At 36.3% G+C, this 22,527-nt stretch overlaps 1 protein-coding gene across 2 annotated transcripts in view; it reads left to right on the forward strand.

The window, feature by feature from the left end:
- Positions 1-22,527, forward strand: part of LOC117399490 (progressive ankylosis protein homolog B) — a 50,758-nt gene that overhangs the window by 12,466 nt on the left and 15,765 nt on the right. For both annotated transcript variants that reach the window (XM_033998717.3, XM_033998718.3), the window contains exons 2-8: positions 3,745-3,961; positions 4,954-5,072; positions 8,336-8,419; positions 10,399-10,569; positions 11,587-11,721; positions 13,493-13,585; positions 14,362-14,457. In XM_033998717.3, coding sequence (XP_033854608.2) covers positions 3,745-3,961; positions 4,954-5,072; positions 8,336-8,419; positions 10,399-10,569; positions 11,587-11,721; positions 13,493-13,585; positions 14,362-14,457 — 915 coding nt within the window. The remainder of the gene's footprint in view (positions 1-3,744; positions 3,962-4,953; positions 5,073-8,335; positions 8,420-10,398; positions 10,570-11,586; positions 11,722-13,492; positions 13,586-14,361; positions 14,458-22,527) is intronic.

The following is a 22,527-nucleotide window of genomic DNA, read 5'->3' on the forward strand; positions in this document are numbered from 1 at the left end:
AATAGCAGTGTGGAGTAGTGGTTAGGGCTCTGGACTCTTGACCGGAGGGTTGTGGGTTCAATCCCTGGTGGGTGACACTGCTGCTGTACCCTTGAGCAAGGTACTTTACCTAGATTGCTCCAGTAAAAACCCAACTGTATAAATGGGTAATTGTATGTAAAAATAATGTGATATCTTGTAACAATTGTAAGTCGCCCTGGATAAGGGCGTCTGCTAAGAAAATAATAATAATAATAATAATAGTGAGAAAAAGGTGAGACTATTTTTCTTTTTCCATGCACCAATGTGACAGGGTATTTTCTGTCCCTCTCTGCTCTGCATTGTGGCTATGTATATGCACCACACTATTTTATTTCTACAGAAAATAAAATGTATAATATGGTATTATGTGGAGCCTTTGGGTCTTCCCAGTTCTCTATCACGCTCTAAAAATAGCCTCCTGCAGAGAATTAGAGAGAATTAGAGAGAACAGGCAAGACTCACAGCTCTTTTGTTGCTAAGTATGCTTAGCAATGGAATGTATTTGTGACATGAGAGGTATAAATATGCATGTTATTTGAATGATAAAATATATAGCGGATTGGGTGCTTTTTTTCTCTTCCACTAGCACCGTTTGCTGCTTGTTTTTACTTTAAAGGTACTGGGATTCCATTTTTAGTTAACTACGATGTGCTGTTTAGCTTGATGAGTAGAAGCCATTCAAAAGAAGAAGCATTAAAAGCACAGGTGTTTTACATTATATCAAGCCTGGATCCCAGAGGAAACTTCAAACAGTTCAAATATAACTGGTTAGCAATACTAGTTGGTTTCCCCTCAGTCTGGACTGCCATAGGGTGGAGACATGTGGAATTGCTTACGAAATATTAAACTATTTTAAATAATTTTAAATAATTTCACTGGTAACAGCAAAAATACATATTTTGAAGCAAAAACACATAATTTGAATGCATTTCCTCCATTCTTTAACTCCTATTTTTTGAAAAGGAGAAACAAACACCTTGAGCGGATTATATCACTTAGTTGTTTGGTTCCAGTTTGATAAAATTAACAGGTGTATTTCCATTTTCAAAAGATCAGCGTTCTTACACGTGGTTTTAAAGAATGTAAGATGACTTGGCTGAGCAGGTATCCTGGGGCCACCTGGATGTCTGGCACTCTGCTTTTAAAAGTGTATTGCTGGGAAGAACAAAGTTAATTGGTTAAATCCACAGCTCTTGCAGAAACAAGGAAATGGTTTAAGCCAGAGAAGCTCAGCAAGCAGTTCTACACTGACCTGAGTAAAAGTACATTAAAACACATACATCACTGTTTAATTGCTGTCAACTGACAAAAGCTGAGTGGGTGTGCGGCTATATATAAAAAAAAACGTATTTCTGTATATGTGGAATATATTAAAAGTATATATGGGTCAAGGTGGGATGTTGCATCATCAAGCAAGCTCTAGATAAAAGTACAAAAATAAAAATGAGTATGGCCTGAGTGTTCGCTGTTCTTTACCACAGATTACTGTGTTATTTTCTCATGATCACAGATTGCTGTTATTTCCTCATGGTCACAGATTACTGTGTTATTTCCTCATGGTCACAGATTATTATTATTTATTGTTATTTATTTCTTGGCAGACACCCTTATCCAGGACGACTTACAATTGTTACAAGATATCACATTATTTCACATTATACACATGATACAGATTAGTGTTATTTTCTCATGATCACAGATTACTGTGTTATTTTCTCATGGTCACAGATTGCTGTTATTTTCTCATGGTCACAGATTACTGTGTTATTTCCTCATGGTCACAGATTACTGTGTTATTTCCTCATGGTCACAGATTATTATTATTTATTGTTATTTATTTCTTGGCAGACACCCTTATCCAGGGTGATTTACAATTGTAACAAGATATCACAATATTTCACATTATACACATTATACAGATTGCTGTGTTATTTTCTCATGGTCACAGATTACTGTGTTATTTTCTCATGGTCACAGATTGCTGTTATTTTCGCATGGTCACAGATTACAGTGTTATTTTCTCATGGTCACAGATTGCTGTTATTTTCGCATGGTCACAGATTACAGTGTTATTTTCTCATGGTCACAGATTGCTGTGTTATTTTTACATGGTCACAGATTGCTGTTATTTTCGCATGGTCACAGATTACAGTGTTATTTTCTCATGGTCACAGATTGCTGTTATTTTCTCATGGTCACAGATTGCTGTCTTATTTTCTCATGGTCACAGATTGTTGTGTTATTTTCTCATGGTCACAGATTACTGTGTTATTTTCTCATGGTCACAGATTGCTGTTATTTTCTCATGGTCACAGATTGCTGTGTTATTTTCTCATGGTCACAGATTGCTCTGTTAGTTTCTCATGGTCACAGATTACTGTGTTATTTTCTCATGGTCACAGATTGCTGTGTTATTTTCTCATGGTCACAGATTGCTGTTATTTTCTCATGGTCACAGATTGCTGTGTTATTTTCTCATGGTCACAGATTACTGTGTTATTTTCTCATGGTCACAGATTGCTGTGTTATTTTCTCATGGTCACATATTACTGTGTTATTTTCTCATAGTCACAGATTGCTGTGTTATTTTCTCATAGTCACAGAGTGCCGTTATTTTCTCATGGTCACAGATTGCTGTGTTATTTTCTCATGGTCACAGATTACTGTGTTATTTTCTCATGGTCACAGATTACTGTGTTATTTTATCATGGTCACAGATTGCTGTGTTATTTTCTCATGGTCACAAATTGCTGTGTTATTTTCTCATGGTCACGGAGTGCCATTATTTTCTCATGGTCACGGAGTGCCATTATTTTCTCATGGTCACAGATTGCTGTGTTATTTTCCCATGGTATACCACACCAGACTTTTGTAAGGGATAGGACACCAGCACTACTGTGCAGTGCATACAGAACAATGATCAATGCTGTGGCTGTGTCTTTTGGTATTTTCTAAAGTGATACAATATATTGTTAAATAAAGTTAAAATCTACTGCTCAAAGTGCTGTTTGTTCTGTGTATTCCCCTTTGGAAAGAGATGCCGTATGTGCAGCACGTGTCTCTGGGTATGAGAACAAAGGGAGCATTTACAATATAGTATCCAAATTGGTGTGGTTATTTGTTTAATTGTGTGTTCCTGAGCAGTAATATCATTTAACAAATAATTTTATACCACTAATAACCCTTATTAAAGTTCCCCACAGTAAAAGCATAACAAAGTGTAATAAAGCATGGTAAAGCATAGTTAAGCATTGTAAAAGAGAGGTAAGGTAAAGCATATAAAACATGACAAACTATGGTAAATGCATAGTATAATCATGAGAAAACTGCAAAATTACCTTGGTAAACTTTTATAAGGGAAAGAATGCCAGGTATGTCTGACAGACACAGTGGGGGCTGCAGGCTGCTGTGAGTCAAGAATTATTGCCCAAATAAAAATGCAGTGCAAAGCTATCGTATAGGCATACATTTCTGTTAGGTTCTGTACATTTGTTTTTATTGTAAGTGTTTTTTTCTTTCAAAGAATCTTGGAAAAGTATAAATTAAACAAATGCCTTGAATAGTTCATGGTGCCTCATGAAATAAACTTTTATAATTGAAACCCTGCATGTGTTACTGTATTTTTTTTTTTATTTTTTTTTTTAATTGATGTATGTTTTCAAAAATAGATTAATCTCCTAAAATAGTCATTTTTTTTACGCCCTTACCTTTTTTTCTTTGCAGGCCTTGAATAGGGGCATTGCATCTGTAAAAGAAGATGCAATTGAGATGCTGGCCAGTTATGGGCTTGCCTATTCCTTGATGAAATTCTTCACAGGTCCAATGAGCGACTTCAAGAACGTAGGCCTGGTATTTGTGAACAGCAAGCGGGACCGCACCAAGGCTGTCCTCTGTATGGTCGCAGCGGGCACTGTGGCCATCATTTTTCATACACTCATAGGTAAGTGCTATGAAAATGCTGATGCTCAAGACAACAGATGGGCAAGTCATTATTCATAATCTCCCTGTTAATACTGCGTACTGTTAAATTTAGAGTAGGCCCCAATGAAGATTGTTAACATTGCAGTGCACAGGTGTAGAGGTGATGTGATTACAAAACAGAAGACAGACAACAAAGTTCACGATCCAAACAGACATTTAACTTTGTAATCCCGGTCTGGCGACCGCAAAAAATAATAAAAATAATGTGTATTGCACTGTTCTAAACAACGGGTTACAGTCCCGAAATAATAAACACACACAAAGACACACACGCGATCACAAGTCCAGAGTGAGTGCTAACGTGCAAGTGGTGAAATACAATTTATTAGTGTACAGTTGTGAAGTGTTGTCCAGGTTGGTGCTGGCCTTTAGCGACGGCTCCCGGTATGTGTTAGCCATCTAATAAGCCGTCTAATAAACAGACATGACAAAACAAACAAACACTAAACACTCTTACAATCTTAGTTCTCCTTTAGAGGTTTGCTCGCAACCATAACCAAGGAACAGATCGCTTAGCCACGTCCCCTTTTGTACCATCAGTCACACCCCCTTGGTTAGCGAGTGCAACCGTTTCTCCTCCAATCCACGGTTGCCACATCTCTTCCCTTCTGGAGCGATGACTTGGTGTACCGTGGCACCGCCCCCTTTCTAGATGGCCGACTTCCACCTTTCCCTGGAATGAATGGTCAGACCTTCAAGTCCGGGGCACTCTGTTCCCTTTACACAGCGCCCTAACAGGTCGGGAGGGAGATTTATAACCAAGATTCATTCTTTCTCTGTCACAGGGATGCTCATGGTAGAAAGTGAAGACTTGATTTAGTTCTGTTGGTTTTTACAGCTTATACCAACCAGGAAGATGCCATCATTGAATATTTCCTCCTAGCCATCACATTTGTGTTTTTAAGGTGATATGGATTTCATTTTTTCTTCTCCTTCTGTTTCTATTTGCAGCTTATACGGACCTGGGGTATTACATCATTAATAAACTTCATCATGTAAATGATTCAGTGGGGAATAAAACTAGAAAGGCCTTTCTGTATTTGGCTGCCTTCCCACTGCTAGATGCTATGGTGAGTTACTGTTTACCTTTACTGTTCATGAGGAAAGGTTGTTCAGCAGTTTCTGCCTTTCTTGTATTTAAAGTGAAAGACCCCTTTAAAATGAATTATTCTTATTATTTATATATCTTGACTTTTCCAAAGACTGGGTTTAAATGTGGGACGAGATAATAGGCACCCAGGACATGACAAAATTGATCACTATGACCACTATGTCCAATTATGTACATGTAAAAATAAAAATGTGACATACAGCCAAACATGGAGCCTCCATGAACCCCAGATTCTGATCCTCTTAAGGTCTTCTTTCAGTTTTATCAAAATCGCATGAGTGGTTCTCTAAACTATATAAAAAATATCAGTGTGTGATACAGACAGGCAGTTGGACAGACATGCATACCCTCAAGATTATGATACATTAGGTTACTTGGACAAGTGGTTATCTATGCAAAACTATAAAATTACATACTGTACAGAAAGTCAGTCAGATGGACAGAGATTCATGCAAATTGTAAAGTGTGATCGCCCTTTTTTTTTTTAAACATTTTTACTGGTCTGACCAGTGTCAGGCCGCAGACGAATCTCTGACAGACCAATAGGACATGAACGATGCGCACTGAAACACTGACATCAAGGCTTTTATAAAATACAGTGAATCAGTGAATGCAGTGAAAACATGTAAATATATAAGTCATTGGTTTCGCAGCAGTAATGTGATAAAAAAAAAGAATCCTTCTGAAATGGGTGGTCATCCCAACTATCCTCTCCAATGGAAGAATGTGTGGTTTGAATATGCATACTGCCTGTGTGGTTTGAATATACATACTGCCTGTGTGGTTTGAATATACATACTGCCTGTGTGGTTTGAATATACATACTTGCTATGTGGATTGAATACACATACTCCCTGTGTGGTTTGAATACACATACTGCCTGTGTGGTTTGAATATATATACTGTCTGTGTGGTTTGAATATACATACTGTCTGTGTGGTTTGAATACACATACTGCCTGTGTGATTTGAATATGCATACTGCCTGTGTGGTTTGAATATACATACTGCCTGTGTGGTTTGAATATGCATACTTGCTATGTGGATTGAATACACATACTCCCTGTGTGGTTTGAATACACATACTGCCTGTGTGGTTTGAATATACATACTGCCTGTGTGGTTTGAATATACATACTGCCTGTGTGGTTTAAATACACATACTGCCTGTGTGGTTTGAATATACATACTGCCTGTGTGGTTTAAATACACATACTGCCTGTGTGGTTTGAATATGCATACTGCCTGTGTGGTTTGAATATACATACTGCCTGTGTGGTTTGAATATACATACTGCCTGTGTGGTTTGAATATACATACTGCCTGTGTGGTTTGAATATACATACTGTCTGTGTGGTTTGAATATAAATACACATACTGCCTGTGTGGTTTGAATATACATACTGCCTGTGTGAGTCATGTGAAATTAGCCTATTCTTTGGTGGAAACTTCAAGTTGTATATCACCCTGGAAGCATTATTACTAATTAATTACATTTATTTATTTTTTTGGCTCCTCATGTCTATGCTCATTATGTTGTTTTCTGTATTTTGTCTAGTGTGCATGCTCTGTTCCAGGCAGAAGAACAACCCCCCGTAGATATAACAGTGCTTTAAAGTTCTACAGCAATTAATCTCATTACAGATTCTTAAGAATGGTGTGTGCAGCATTTATGAAATGTTCCTCTGTGACAAAACTAACTAACAGGCATTCAATTCCAATTAATTTAAAACCATGAAGAAAAAAACACACACATCCATCTACAGTATGGAGATTTTAAGCTATTTAATGTTATGTTCAAGGATAAATGATCATATAGTACAGTATGTATAGAGGATGCATAATGGATTTCAGTGATAAGCCTGCTGCCATCAGCGTGTTTAAGTCATCTGGTAAAAAGCCCCTTTTTGCTGAGCAGCTGGCCCTATTCACAAACAGTGGTTTGAAGATCCACACTGTTATGACCATTAAAGTAGACCCCATTCTCTTTTCCAAACTGTCCCAGTACAATGAGGCAGTAGTTGTTACATGTTACAAGTACAACCATTACAAACTGGGAACACCATTCATTAAAACAATATTGCAAATAATGACTGTACAGGTATCAGGTAGTATTTAATCTAGTGACCCTAGTAGCTTTGTGCTTTGTTTCTAGTACATTCCAGTTCCACACTGTTACTTTTGAGTATAAATACACTTCTGCCTTTCTTAGTATATTTATATTTTACATGCCTTTGATGGATTTAGCACTGCTGAAAAAAAGGAAGCATCATTCACCCCTGAGGAACTTCCTGTCCAAATGTTTTGTTTTCTCACTTTTTTACTAAGATTGTAGTATCATACATCTCTTCAATGTACTACAGTGTTAAATCATTCATGTATTTGAGCCCTTCTACACTGATCTACCCAGAGCTACGCTTAAACTCTGGATGACAGATATTGAATCCTAACCTAAGACCTGTAAACTTTAACACTACTCCCCAAACCAACCAAAGCAAAAAGAGGAATTCTTTCCCATAGACTAAACTGGAAAAGCGTTCTGCCTTGCTTGATTTCAGTATTTACATAAATTCAAAGGTGCAATCGGATACACAATACTGGAGATTCACAAAATCAGCAAGAAGTAATGAGTTAAGAAAACTCAAAGTAGTTTCTTGTAACAGGAACAGTAAGACACTGGAGAAGCCTTTTCTTTTATTTCTTAGTAATACTTGGATATAGGTCATAGTGAGCATCTCTGTATTTAAAGTGTATGTATGAACAATGCCTTCTGGAAGTGCTCCATATCGCTGCACAACAGAATTGTTTTCATGTACAATACCTTACCTGCTGTCATTCAAGACTCTTGAAACCTATGGTTTTCTCAAATACCTTACCTAAATCCCTAAAAGAAATTCACCAAATGACCCATGAATTTTTAATGTGTCAAAACCCTAATTTAAAATGTTCTCTTATCATTGGCAGTGGGTCTTTTTCGCTTGTGCTGGGAGTAATGGAATAGGATGGCACTTTTACTGCACTGTACTCACCCTCACTTTGTGATTTTTGTCTTTTGTTTTTTAAAATCGTTTCCTCGTGTGAAGACGGATACCGCACTATTGTATTAAAGCGTAGAGTGAAAACAACATTGGAGACATATGGACAACTAAAAAGATTATATGAAATACATTTGTATGAAATACATGTGTTATTATATTTGATAGACCTATTTCTTTCCTTACAGGCCTGGACTCATGCTGGCATTTTGCTGAAACACAAGTTCAGTTTTCTAGTGGGATGTGCTTCTATCTCTGATGTCATAGCTCAGGTATGGTGTAAGGTACTCGGCAGAGGGACCAAACTAATTAATTCAGGTTTTCTCTAATATTAAAGATAAAAAAAAAAGCTCTTGGTAAAAAGCCAACTCTCTTTTAGACATATTTTTATTTTTTTTAACCAAAAAGCCATGCCTAGACTGTGTACATTGATAGTGTTGTATGTTGATGCTGCATATACATTACCCCTAAACTGAAACATACATTGGATTCTATTAAATGCACAGTACTGTATTTTTAAAATACACAGAACTGGATTCTCAAAGATGTTTTCTCAAAATCTTCATTAGAGTTGTGTCCCGTGTTGTTCGTATCACAGAGTTAAATTTTTAAACATATTGCCAACTATTTTGAGTACATCATGGGTCATAAGAAATCAGCCGTGGAATACATTTCTCAACATTTGCTTGTGAGCATCCTCCAAGAGAAAGAGAATGTTTCTTCTAAACTGCTCAGTGTATCCAGATCATGCTCCCTCCTGCAACAAAGTTGATTTTCTGTTCTCACAATGTGCTACTTCATTTCAATTAGAGTGCCAGCATTGTTGCAGGAGGGAGCATGATCTGGATACACTGATGTTGTTTTTTTTTCTCCTGGAGAATGTTTCTGATTACAAATATTTAAAAAGTCATTCCGTAGTTAGTTTACCTGATGTGTGAATGAAAAAGGTAAAAACAATAAACAAAAGGTAAAAACAAAAGGTAAAAAAGGTGAAAAATGTATCACTGCAATACAGACCACATGGGATACAGCAAAGGTAAAATAATGTTAAGATACATAAACAGTGTCTAAGTGAAAGGTCATGGGTGCGCTAACTGAAGACAATTTGATAGTATTTGAAGAAGACCGTGCTTACCATCTAGATGAGATCACCAGTCATGACCTATCTAACATTGCGATACAGTAGGAGTAGGTTTGTTTTGAGCAGTGCAGGGTAAATTTTTGCTCAGTTTACAAAAAGGAAATTGTATTTTTCTAAATGTAGTGTCACAGACATAAGACATTAAATAAAGCAGGAACCCAAGGGAAAGATTTTATTATAAAACTGCAGCAGCTAAGCTTCCAGAAATGTTGCCTTAATCCGTACAGCTATGGCCAAGTTTTGCCTCATCCTATAGAATTAACTAATTTGGCCTCACCCTATAGAATTAACTCATTTTGCCTCACCCTATAGAATTAACTCATTTTGCCTCACCCTATATAATTAACTCATTTTGCCTCACCCGATAGAATTAACTCATTTTGCTTCATAGTGTCAAATGAAACCTGCTGAATAATGTTACACTAACATATTGAATTACATACCACTTTGTAGTTTTCCATATACTTAATAAAAAACTGACAAAAATTAAAAAATGTGACATTTTGAAATCTAACATGAAATACTGTACTACTATTATGGCTTCCGATAGACTTTTGCGACATCATTATGTAGTTTCTTTGATTACATCATGTTAAATAAAAGATAATTTTATGTTCATATATTTTATTTTATTTTTAATTACCGGTATGTCTCAATCTTAAAATTCTAGGTGATGCAAAACCTTTGTCCATAGCTATAGCTCCTGCTATTTGCAGGGATAACAAAGAATCATAATACACAGATGTCTCAAAGTTCTCCTCGTTCATATTTGCAAATGTGTTCACTATTAGAGGTACGAGATCATGAAATGTTCTGGCTATGAGTACTTCAAACAGTGGAGGATAACTCAGTTTGCATTTATCTGCCAAGGGGGGTAATTGTCCTTTCAAGGCCTGAGAGAGTTTGGCAAGGGAGATACAGAAATGTACTACAGTTGCACGAGGAGTCCTACTGAATATGCAGCAGAGTGTAGAGGTTTGGATCACACATCTCTCGTGCATTTTATGAGACCCAATTTTCTTAGAAATGCTTCTGATAACTTCCAGTCTGGCTCTTGTCGCAGCTCTCAGATCCTGTGGGCTAATATATATGTTTCGGCTTCTCTTACAGATTGCTTTTGTAGCCATTTTGCTTCACAGTCATCTGGAGTGCCTGGAGCCTCTTCTCATCCCTATACTGTCCCTCTATATGGGAGCCTTGGTGCGCTTCACCATTGTGGGCCTCGGCTACTACAGGAACATCCATGACACAATCCCTGACAGCTGTGGGCCTGAAGTTGGGGTATGATAAACATCACAATCATTAATCCTTCCACCCCAGTTTGGTATTGACTTTTGTTCAGTATTCTTAACCCATTAAGTGCCAACGTCCTCATTATATGGAGCAGTTTTAACTGGCATCACCGTACCTGTTATTTTAACTTACTTACATTTAGCACTTAATAAGATAAGCCAAGTTTGTATTCATAAACACAAAACTAAGGCGTCAAAGCTTTGTGAATAAGGTGAAGTCAGGTAACAAAATGGGATATGCTTTGTGTTTGGAAATCCAGCAGTATAACGGGGTGATTGTCCAAGCTTACCCCCACCCACAATCACATTATTTACTCAGGACCACAGAGGTCTTTAAAACGCAGGAAAACAGCAACCTGGTAGTGTTCACAGGTATAAAAATAATCCCCAGCCCACCTACTCCTAACAGGATTAATTATTCAATAAACACTTACACCTGGAGTGATGTTATACAACAATAAACTCTTATTTAGCATTCATACTTTTACAATAAAGCATTCATATATTTTATGTTAAATATATTTCTTCTCATTTATACTGTACATATTTGTTTAACCTGCATGAATATTGTCTTTGTTTACAAACATGATTGTTATATTATATTGTTTACTCATTATTATTATCATTGTCATTATTATTCTTTAGTCCTTAAAACTATTACCAGTAAAGACTGAACATTAGCATTACCACTTCTCTTGGAAGATTACCAAACATATGGCTATAACAAAACCCTTGTCCCACATGTATAGCTACGACAACTTCATTAGGGACGTGCCCCAATCTAAATACAGCAATCCACTGTCATATATCAAACACACTTGATCAACAGCATGCACAATACATAATATACCCACGGCTCTATCGCCAGTTGAATAATAATCACAATAACAGGAAATATTACATTTTAAAAATACATTTTAAACATGTTTTTGATAAAACATATTAAATCATTCATTAAATATTATGTGCATGTTGTGTAAATATAATTTGTCTTCTCATGTTTTAGGGAGATGCCACATTCAAAAAGATGCTGAATTTCTGGTGGCCATTGGCATTAATCCTTGCTACCCAGAGAATAAGCAGACCCATTGTCAATCTCTTTGTATCTCGTGATCTTAAGGGAAGCTCAGCAGCCACAGAGGTAAGTGAGTTTTCAGAGGGCGGGCACACCAGTCAATAGACTGCAGCTACAGTGAGATTAATAAGGAAAAGCAACCTGGTGATTAGCTAGTTGGATAAACAATAATTAGTGCAAAACAAAGACATAATTAAACTTAAGTAAATTGCTAAACGTGTTTCTGGTTCAAGTTAAACACTAGAAGTGGTTCAGCAATGTTTTGTTTTAGGCGGATCATTTTTTAAGCAGCTCTTCGTGTGTTTTTTTACTGGGATGGGGAAAACCATGTCTAGAGCCGAGGGTCATGCCAGAAACTCCCCTAACGCCGCTCAGGTAGAAATGTCTCTTTTACTGTATGAAGAGTGACCTCACCATTGCCAATCCACCCTTCTATGTAGCACCTGCTATTTCTGTCTTTTCTGTCTGTCTTTTTAAAAACTTCAAACCATTATATGTAGGACACACTGGCAGATTTTTATTTGAGGGAAACCAGGAATGTATCCAGTGCAAACCAAGTGTGCTTGCTTATCTTTACTTGCTGGCTGTCTAATGGTATATCTCAGCTAGTAAGACATTATTATTATTATTATTATTATTATTATTATTATTATTATTATTATTATTGTTATTATTATTATTATTATTATTATTATTATTATTATTGTTATTATTGTTATTATTATTATTATTATTATTATTATTATTATTATTATTATTATTATTATTAATAATAAGAATGTATTTATTTATGAATGTATTTCTTTATTGAAAACAAACAAATAATCACTGAGTAGTCAAATGTATAGAATGTTATGTGGTCACATGACCAAGCTGTGTGGGAGTTATGTGCTGAAGGATTTCAGTGATTTGCCCTTGAAACCAGCTCATCCCTCAACTGTGACTATATGGACCAACAAAAAGACATCATGACAGATCACGCCTGCAGAAGTATGCAACGTGTTATGACAAACTACACTGGCCTAAATCACATTAACCTTCAACACTGGACAAGACACACTTGGGTCGATTGCAATGTACTACTTACTCAGACCATTATGGTACTAAATTCGAGTTTGGTTCAACCCCTGTTAAACCATTAAATTGGTCTGAATTAAACCCAACTCCAACGTACCAAACACTGAAATCAATTAATTGGTTTAGTAAGACCCACTTAGTGGTTTATTTTATACCCGTTTTAAACAAGCTCTAGTGAAAGACTAATGCCACAAATGAACTGTTCCTTGTGAATTCATCTACACAGTAAGTACGTTGTATCTTGATTTAATATTGATTATGCTTATATGAAACCTAAAACAAAATGTAATGTAGCGTTTAAATGACTATACTGTACAAAAAATGCTATTTTGTGGTTAGTGGTATACCACATAGTCCGGCTGCATGCATGCATGCATAGTGACACCAATGCCATTTAGCTATAGCTGCACCTATAGAATTTTACATACTGTTTTGGTAGACACTGTTAATATACATAACCCCTTTTCATGAAAATCTAATTTTGCGCACAATATAAAATAGACTGCAAAATGGGCTTAAATGAAGCCACTGCTGGTTCGTTGAAGCTGAAAAAGCCTGTTGACACCTTGTGCTCTAAATTGGTATGTTGCAATTGACCCACTTGTGTCCACTCGTGCTGGGAGCTTCAGGGTCCTAGCAGGCTAGTCACTTTTAAGTACTTTAATTCCAGTTGTATTCTAAACATAGCGTACAACTGGTAACCTTGGCCTTCCTGTGTTGTCTGCTTTCCTCATAACTAGCCTGTTTCATTCTTGTTTAGGCCGTAGCGGTCCTGACAGCAACATACCCAGTGGGTCACCTGCCCTATGGCTGGCTAACAGAGCTGAGAGCAGTCTATCCTGCATTTGACAAGGTAAGCTTAATTAAAAAGCATTGTGGCATCATCTTAATGTTTTTCTACATGTATGTGCTTATGTTTAAAAGCTAAGGGATAATGTTGTTTTTTAACGCGTCACATTTCTCTTTCTGTTTTAAATATTGCAACATGCTTTATTTGCCGACATAGATAACCCAAAATATTAACAATATTTAAACTGCATGTTAAAGATCATTCTGTAGATTTTTTTTTTATTATTATTATGAAAATTACTGTTTTTATATTTTTGGTAAAAAATGCCAATACCAGCTTTATCATACTATACATTTTTTAAAACAGTATATTTTGGTGTCAGTAATTCACTGAATCTCATGAAGGAGAGCACTAACTTTATCCTTCAAATATCAATATCCTTTATCTCACCAAGGAGAGAACATCTTGCTCCAGTTAAAGCTTTAAATATGCAGATGAGCCTGGCTCGTTTGCATAGCAGTTAAGAAGCTTGCAGTGTCTGGGTTGCCAGTTCACGCCCAGTCTCCGCCCGTTACACATAATATAGAATTTATGCTTTGGCTCTGTTACTTGAACCTGGCACACAAAGCGTTAACTGTATCATCTTTCAATATTATAATTTATGTTACCTATTAAATGAATCGTTATCCAACAGTATCAAAACCAGAATAAAAACAGAGCTGGTAGGTAGAATTTAGACTGTTGGTATGAAACAAGGAGCTACATAAGCTACTTAATGTGAATGACCTCAATGATGGAATCAAAAAATAGCTAGTAATGGTGTTCTCTGTTTGTCCTAGAATAATCCCAGCAATAAACTGGTGAACAGTGGAACAACTGTCACCAAAGCACACATCAAGAAGTTCACCTTTTTCTGTCTGGCGCTCTCAGTGACGGTAAGTTGGTTTTCTGATGTGCTTGGTACAGTAATGCTTTCTAGTGGGTGGAAGTTTGCATATGTGACGCATAGCATACTGTGTTAGAATAGCATTTAGTGTGTGACATTTTGAAAAAAAAAATTGCTTTTATTCAAAAAAGGCAAAAAGAAATCCAAATTGGCTCCAAAGTAATCTGAACGAGCTCATTCCTCTCAAATGTGCCCAAATGAAACCAAAATGGGACAGATTTGATGAGAGTCCCAGAGGTCAGTCATTTCTGTTGAAAACAAATGTGTCATGTATATAATTTTGCAACTTCTGGTCAGCAATAACACTCGCCCACAGTCTTCAGTGTGGTGCTCCAGGTTGTGTTTTCTGTGGTGGGATCTTACAACCCATCATTTGCAAGCAGAGGGGGCTATCTGTGGGTGTGATGAGCTTCTATAACTAGAATGAGATACTGTAAGGGAAGTTTTTTTTTACATGGTAAGGGGGTAAGCCACTTCCTGAATTTGCTTAGCTTAGTAAAAACAAATTATACCTTCATAATTATAGTGATGAGTTTAAAACAAATGTCCTGTACCAGTGCTTGATAATATTAGAACGTTATGTCATGTAATACCACGCACGTGTACAGCTATGGGCAAACGTTTTGCATCACCCAGAATTATAGGATTGAGACATAATACAAAATAAACTATATGAACATAATTTAGATATTTTATTTAACATTGTCTCATTAAAGAAACGACGTGATATTGCAAAAGTCTACCGGAAGCCATAATAGTAGTACAGTATTTCATGTTAGATATATGGAAAACTACAAAGTGGTATGTAATTCAATATGTTAACAGTATTCACACTTTTGTTTGCCAATGTAGACACATGTACTCAAAGGCTTTGGCTATTGCTTCTTTAGTGTAATTGTGATTTCAGCTCTTTCTGGGGTAGTCTGGCTCCTTCCCTCTGGATGACAGTTAGGAATTGACACTCTCCATGGGCCATTGAAAGTTTTTACTTATTTTACTTCATAAAGCTGATTTTGAGATGTTACGCTGTTGCTGAAGAGGTTAATGACAGTCTAGAGCAGTATCATAAAAAACAAACTGGATTTTATTTATATAAAAACCACAAAATTAATGAGCTTCCTTTTAGAAATGTGAGTGCCAAAGTGGTGAAATGAAGAAGTCTAAATACTAATGTAATATTGGAAAAGGCAGTTACAACACCCTCATAGCAGTACCGCTCTTTAATTGATGTTTTTCATTTGTGAGAGTCTCAAAGGCTGACTGATCATGTGGAAACGAGTAGCAAAAGGCAACTGAATAAAATATGAATTTACATTTGGCTTTCAAAAAACCTGCTCCTCTTTCCTCTGTGTCTGCAGTCAAGCAGTATACTCTACGGTGTTGATAAACCTCCAGAATTCAAGGGCATTACATTAATTTCACTTCAAAGATAGAAACAAGCAACATTACAATGTATTAAGAGGTTTGTGAGAATTTTTAGGTGGCTGATATACTTTATATGCACCCACCTGTTCTCCCAAAACATGCAGAAAATAATTAACAGTGAAGAGCTCCTGTAGTCCCAGTGATGAAGAAAATGTCTGATACTCTCATACTCTAACTGGTAGATGATTAAATACACGTACAGTACAGATACTCTCATACTCTATCTGACGTTTCCTCTGTGTCAATATGGTACTCCCTCTTCATCTGCCGCTACATTATGTGTGATCGGGGGTAGCACCGAATAGTAGACTAGTCAAATAGAAACGTGACAGTCAACCTCAGAAACTGGTAGCCAGCTAATCGCACATCACGTAATTGTGAAGCATATGGTTTTAGGTGGTCTGAACATTAATACAGCAAGTTTTAAGAAACCAAGCAGTTTTAAAAAAACAGTGCACAGCAAGGTGTTATGAAACAGTATGTTTACACAGAGCACCAGACATATTTATCTCAAATATTTGACTCTGTCAAATTGGTAGTCATTCTGCTCCTATGGGAGATATTTCGTGGCTTTATGTAAAATATCATTAAAAAAACTGTAGTCTATAAGATTAGACCTGGGGAAAGATAACTGTTTGCAAGTTTGTTTTATGGAAGAAATCAAAACCTCCCCCTGAATTAAGTATTTAAAAACAGACAACCACTGCACAGAGACAGAAATAATTTGTGCATCAGAGCAGTGGACCAGCAACAGACCCTGCTGGGCCCTTCATAAAGTTTTAACTGAAGAGGTTTTGCACAATAACTCCACTCAACACAGCAGTTGCTCTTATAAAACCTTCCCAAAGTAAAATCATAGCAAAGTGTAATGAAGCAGAGGGAAAGCATAATAAACCATTGTACAGTAAAGCCCAGAGACATGGCAAAGTGTGGCTTACTATGGTAAATTCATAATATAACCATGAGAAAAGCATGGGAAAACTGCAAAATTGCTTTGAAAATGTACATGGTAAAATTTTACTAGGGTGGGTATGCCCTTTCATCATTTTTGTAACACTTATTTTTATATAAGACACACTGTTACAAAAAACGATATTGAATAGGGGATCTTACTAGGGATGAATACTGTGTTTCCCAAAAGGAAACCAACATTTTCATAAAATTCCAAAGTGAACGATACTGGCAAAAGATCAAATGTAACCAAAAATGAAATTTGTGCACAATGAAGAAGTGTTGACAGCCTCTAAGGCAGCATCATTTTCGGAAGACAGTTCACCCCTTAGTAATTGAATATAGTAACATAAATCCAAAGTTATGACAAGACACCTGATTGATTCTGACAGCCCCAGTATCGATAACCGTGGTTTCATACTTAGTCTGTGTGTTCAGATATCCAGAGTGGGGTCAATTCCTGTTTTTCAATTCCAAATCCTTTTTAAAATCAATTCCCAATTCCAATTTCTACAAAAGAATTGGAATTATAATTTAAATTCTAGAGACATAATATTTGTTGTTGTTGTTCAACTGCTTTCATTTGAAGCAAATTTAATTGACTAACAGTGACTTAAGTAATTGACACTTTGAGAAGGTCATTTTAGCAGAATACTGCTTGATCAATAATGTGTTGGAATTGATTAAAAGGACGGAATTGGAACTGGGAATTGATTTAAAAAGAATTGGAAATGGAATTGGAACAGGAATTGCCCCCAACCCTGCAGATGTCCAGAGCTGTTTTATTAAATACATTTAGTGTGTTAACTTACACCTAATAAAAAAAAATAATAGTAATGATGCTAAACTGAAAAACAGTGAAATACAAAAGTATTGAAATAAATAAAATGTTAGTTGAGGTCCTGATCCAGTGTGAAACTGGAACAAGCAGTAAAGTGGGCGAAAAGGGAAAGGCATGCTGCATGGACCAACTTGAGAGTAATTTGAGGTCGCTTTGAAGTCAACATGTGATTAAATCATTTCAATTTTGAAAACCATGAGCTGTAGTTCTACTCGGATGTGACTTGCACGTGATTTGCCACTTCTAACCGTCCGTGGCAACAATGGGAGGGTACCAGGAAAATATTTAATATAAGTTGAATGTCTCTTAATATATTATTTGATTCTTTCTACATTGTATCTAATTGTATAATGCATTAGTATGAGTGATCCAATTACACTGTATTCGGCACGTTTATCACAGTTAAAAAACTAAACAAAAAAAACACATGTGTAATAATGGTAGGTCCCGTTCCCTTGGCTGCAGAAATTCAGTCTGATTTTTTTTCCATTTTAAACTTTCATTGGATGTCAAAAACCAAACCGATCATAACTGACTTGCATCCCTAGTTATTATTTTATTATTATTTATTTTTTTAGCAGACGCCCTTATCCAGGGCGATTTACAATTGTTACAAGTTATCACATTATTTTTTACATACAAGTACCCATTTATACAGTTGGGTTTTTACTGGAGCAATCTAGGTAAAGTACCTTGCTCAAGGGTACAGCAGCAGTGTCCCTCAGCTGGGATTGAACCCACGACCCTCCGGTCAAGAGTCCAGAGCCCTAACCACTACTCCACACTGCTGCCCTATAAAGGACAAAAGGGATTGAATGGTAATTCATTCTGGATATGTAATACTATAAAAAGACATTTTTTTCAGTAATGAGTCTTGAAGATCTTGCTGGAGAAAAGAGGGCAACAATTAATATGTAAGCCAGTTGTAAGAAATTCGGGTTGATTACTTAGATGTTTTTTTTCTTTTCTATTTCTTTGCTTTTGTTTCCTTCTGCAAGTCTTGCTTCTTGCTTCAGTGTTTACATACCAAGAAGCCCCTTTTGAGCAAGGCAAAGCAATGCTCAGCACTCTCCTCACTCCCATCACAGACAGAGCACACTATCACAAAGGAAAACAAAAATTATCTTTTGATTGATGAATTCTACGACTCTTCTAACTAAAAGTGGCTGTGTGGCTTTGCAGAGAACAGGAGTGCGGGCAGATATATTGTTGATTAACAAATGCACAGTTTGTGTTACGAATCCACATAAAACTGTTGCTTCGTCAATTAAACCAGAGTCGGAACAATTCAACAGAAAAAACTAATACCATTTTATTACACAACAATCATTTCAATAATTACTTAATTATAGTATTACACATTTCAAATGTAACACTTATAAAAAAAGGCTTGCGATTTCAGTTTAGCATTTCATATTGTTTGCTAAAAGTTATACAATACTAAGTAATACATATTGTCACAATTTAATTACAAATTGTGACAAAGCTTCTTTATTTACAGTATAACTTTGAACTCAATTCTGGGTTCCTAGCACTATCTTTGGTGGATAAAGCATTCTTGACAACAAAGGACAGGTTTAAACAGGACGGTACCTGTATGTTTATTTGTTCTGCGGTGTCCCATTTCCAGTGTGAACATGGCTTCTTTAAAAAAAAAAAAAAAAAAAATCCTTGCTCCTGTTTTGGAGCCCTAGTATCAATTAGGAAGAAATGGTTTAATTAGCATAAACAACAAAGTGTTGAATTGGTAAGAAAATAATTCACAGAACTCGAAATAGTGAATTCTTTTTTACCGATTTTAAAAAGCTTGTCATTGATTATGTGTTACGTAAACGCCAGTGCTTGTAACTGAAGGCTCTACACTACAGTCTTGCAAGAGTGATAACAAAAGTGAATATCTATCAGTACCAGTTTTTGTGATTCATCTTTAACTTAAAGTCTGAAGTACTTAATGCTGTTGTTGAAAGACAGGTTGCATTGTAGAGGTAGCACAAATTATATGGAGTTAATATATTCATATTTTATATCATGTCAGAAATATGTATTTGTTTTGTCTGTTTGTTTCTATGCACGACTTTGAGGGTTATAACTTCAGTAAGCCTTGGTGGATTGACCTGAAAATGTGTGTGTATAGCTTCATAAGGATGAGTGAACAAAACAGATTTGTACACCAAACCGCCCACCATAAGTTAGTTAGGGTGTTTGCAAACTCACATTGGCTTGATTTGCCGTGTAGGGTAAGAACTCTTGTAGTTCAGTTCTGTTATTTCATCCTGTTGTTATACCTTTTAAGAGTGATCCACTGAAACCCCCCTTGCTTTACTGGCTTATCTGAAAAATAAACTGTATTGGATTGCATTGTATCACTCTCCTGAAGTAGCTTTTGTTGAATAACATTCAAATCTGAGTCTAGAGTTCATTGAGGTCAGTCTTCAAAAACACAGACCTGAAATGCAACGGGCAGGACATGAAATGTGAATTTCAAAGGTAAATACAGTCTCTTTCAGGAGGCGTACACAAACTGCCCGCCCCCTGCCCCTGTGCTGTTGTGAAGCAGCTGTCACAGAGATTTCTCCTGAAGAGCTGAGATGCTTGCACCACATGGGAAGCATATTGTGCTGCTAAGCTATATTTTAAAGTACCTCACCAGTATAAACAGGCTAATGTAGAACCAAGGTTGTTGACCGGTAATGTAGAACAAAGGTAACTTCCAAATGTTGTTTCAGTCCCTGTTTAAAGTTTTTCAACAGCTGTCGTGGTTGCCAGGTAGCATTTTACAGTGTTTGCTTTGCGCAGACAATGAATTAACCCAAAGTGGATAGCAAAGTAAACAGCTGGTATTTCAAACCTGTCTGCAAGTGTAGGCAGGTTTTTATAAAGGGCGCTTCATTTTTGGTGTTTGTTTTTTGAAGAGAGCACAAAAAAAAAACCTCACCTTTTTTAGAGTGACGCATTTGTTTTGAGCAGGCAGGGTTCTTCATTGGAACCTGTGAATTGTCAGTTGTCAGCACTCAGTGTGATTATGGGCAGATACAGATTAACGACAGAAAAGCAAGTTAGTTGGATGGAAAACAAATCTATCAACTTCAGAGTTTAACCCTTGCATATTTTTGTAATTGCAGTTGCTTGATTTAAGCTTGAATTTATCTTTCATGTAGAATCAAGAACATACTCCTATCTTCAGTATTACAAACACCTTGATGTTTTCATGTTCTTTTTTGTCCCGCCATATGCACAATAAATCTTCTAATATGGACCTAGGGGGACTTTCTACATGTCTTTCCAATTCACTTTCCGATAGGGCAGGTGTTGGATATTAATAGCATGTTTACTATCTTGGATATCTCATTTACGTTTTTGCATTAGGTTATACTGTCTCTACCAACCTGTTGCTGAATAAACAGGTTTTAATGGTGTTTCAATGAATTACACTCAAAATAAATTTGTGAAGGTCCTGTATTTTGTGTGCACCCAATATGTAAAATATCATATTTGTTTAATTAAATCGGGGGAAACTTGGATGCTCTTAAGGGAATTAAAATGTAGGTCATGGTAACATCTGAGATTGGTTGGGTTTCTGAAGGCGGTATCTTCAAAACTATCCTAATTACAGCAGATTAAACTTGGGGTGCAAGATACACACATTGAAATGTTTCCAGGCAAAGTGTGCTTGCTTAACACACAACATAGACGCAGAAGGACAGTGGGTTTTGAAAATTGCTTTTAACCGATGACTCAAATGTGTGCATGTCTTGATGTGTGTTATTAGCAATATGATCCAATAGGAGATGTAAAAAGAAAAGGATCTCTATAGTCTATCATATAGTACTGTGGACTCTGAGGTACTGGTTACAGTACATCATGTAAAAGACCACTTGTTTCTGAATGGTAACAAAATGACAAATTAAGTGTTTGAAGAGAAATGTCTGTCAAAACAATTTCCAAGTACTATACAGAGAATTGATAAAAAACACTGTTGGAAGGGAGGCAGGTATACATACTATAAATATGAAATCTGTATCTGTGTTTACTAGAGACAATGCAGACCTAGAGTATAACAAACACATGCACAGCCAAAAGGGTTACTGTTTATGGTTTGGGTTGAGGGAGAACACAGCTGTATTTGTTATTAGTTAACTCAGATTCATAATACAGACATGACAGGGGTAAGAACAGTGCGTGCACTGGATCACTGAATGTGTAGACATACATTTGCTTTTATGTAAATAAACAAACTCAGATGGCGTATTTAGGTTCTCAGAGGGTGAACTTGAGATGGCTGGGGCCCAGCGGGTGTAGAATGCAATAGTCCAGGTTTATAACTTGCTATAAAAGAAAACAAAAGGTGTGAAATACGGAGGTAAGTAGAATATTGTAACAAGATTACATTACATTTGGTAGACCGGCTTCTTGCTGCAGATGGGAAAGGTGCAATGTATTTTTCTGCCTTGGTTTAGATGAAGCTTAATACATAAATGTACATTCTTTAAATATTTTAGTATAGTAAACTAAGTTCTTTTAAGGATCATCGTAAATGTTTTAAGGAAAAAATTAAATAACGTTTTTGTTATCGTGAAGGTTTGCATCAACGTTTTTTCAAATCAAAGCAGATTTAAAAAAACAAAAACAAACAAACAAAAAAAACCACTAACTGATATTACTAAATGCTGTCAGACTCTGATTACAACCCCAAACCCTAAACATGTCCTAAATACCTAGGATTTTGAGTTTTCTTGTGCGGTTAGGTAAGCACTGTGAAAAGGGTTTGATGTTAATAGGGCAAAATCGCTTTTGGTTGTGTAGCAGGCAAAACAGGAACAGGGGTTTAACAGCTGCTGCCTC

Source organism: Acipenser ruthenus, chromosome 4 (genome assembly GCF_902713425.1).
Source record: "Acipenser ruthenus chromosome 4, fAciRut3.2 maternal haplotype, whole genome shotgun sequence".
Classification (NCBI taxonomy): Eukaryota; Metazoa; Chordata; class Actinopteri; order Acipenseriformes; family Acipenseridae; genus Acipenser; species Acipenser ruthenus.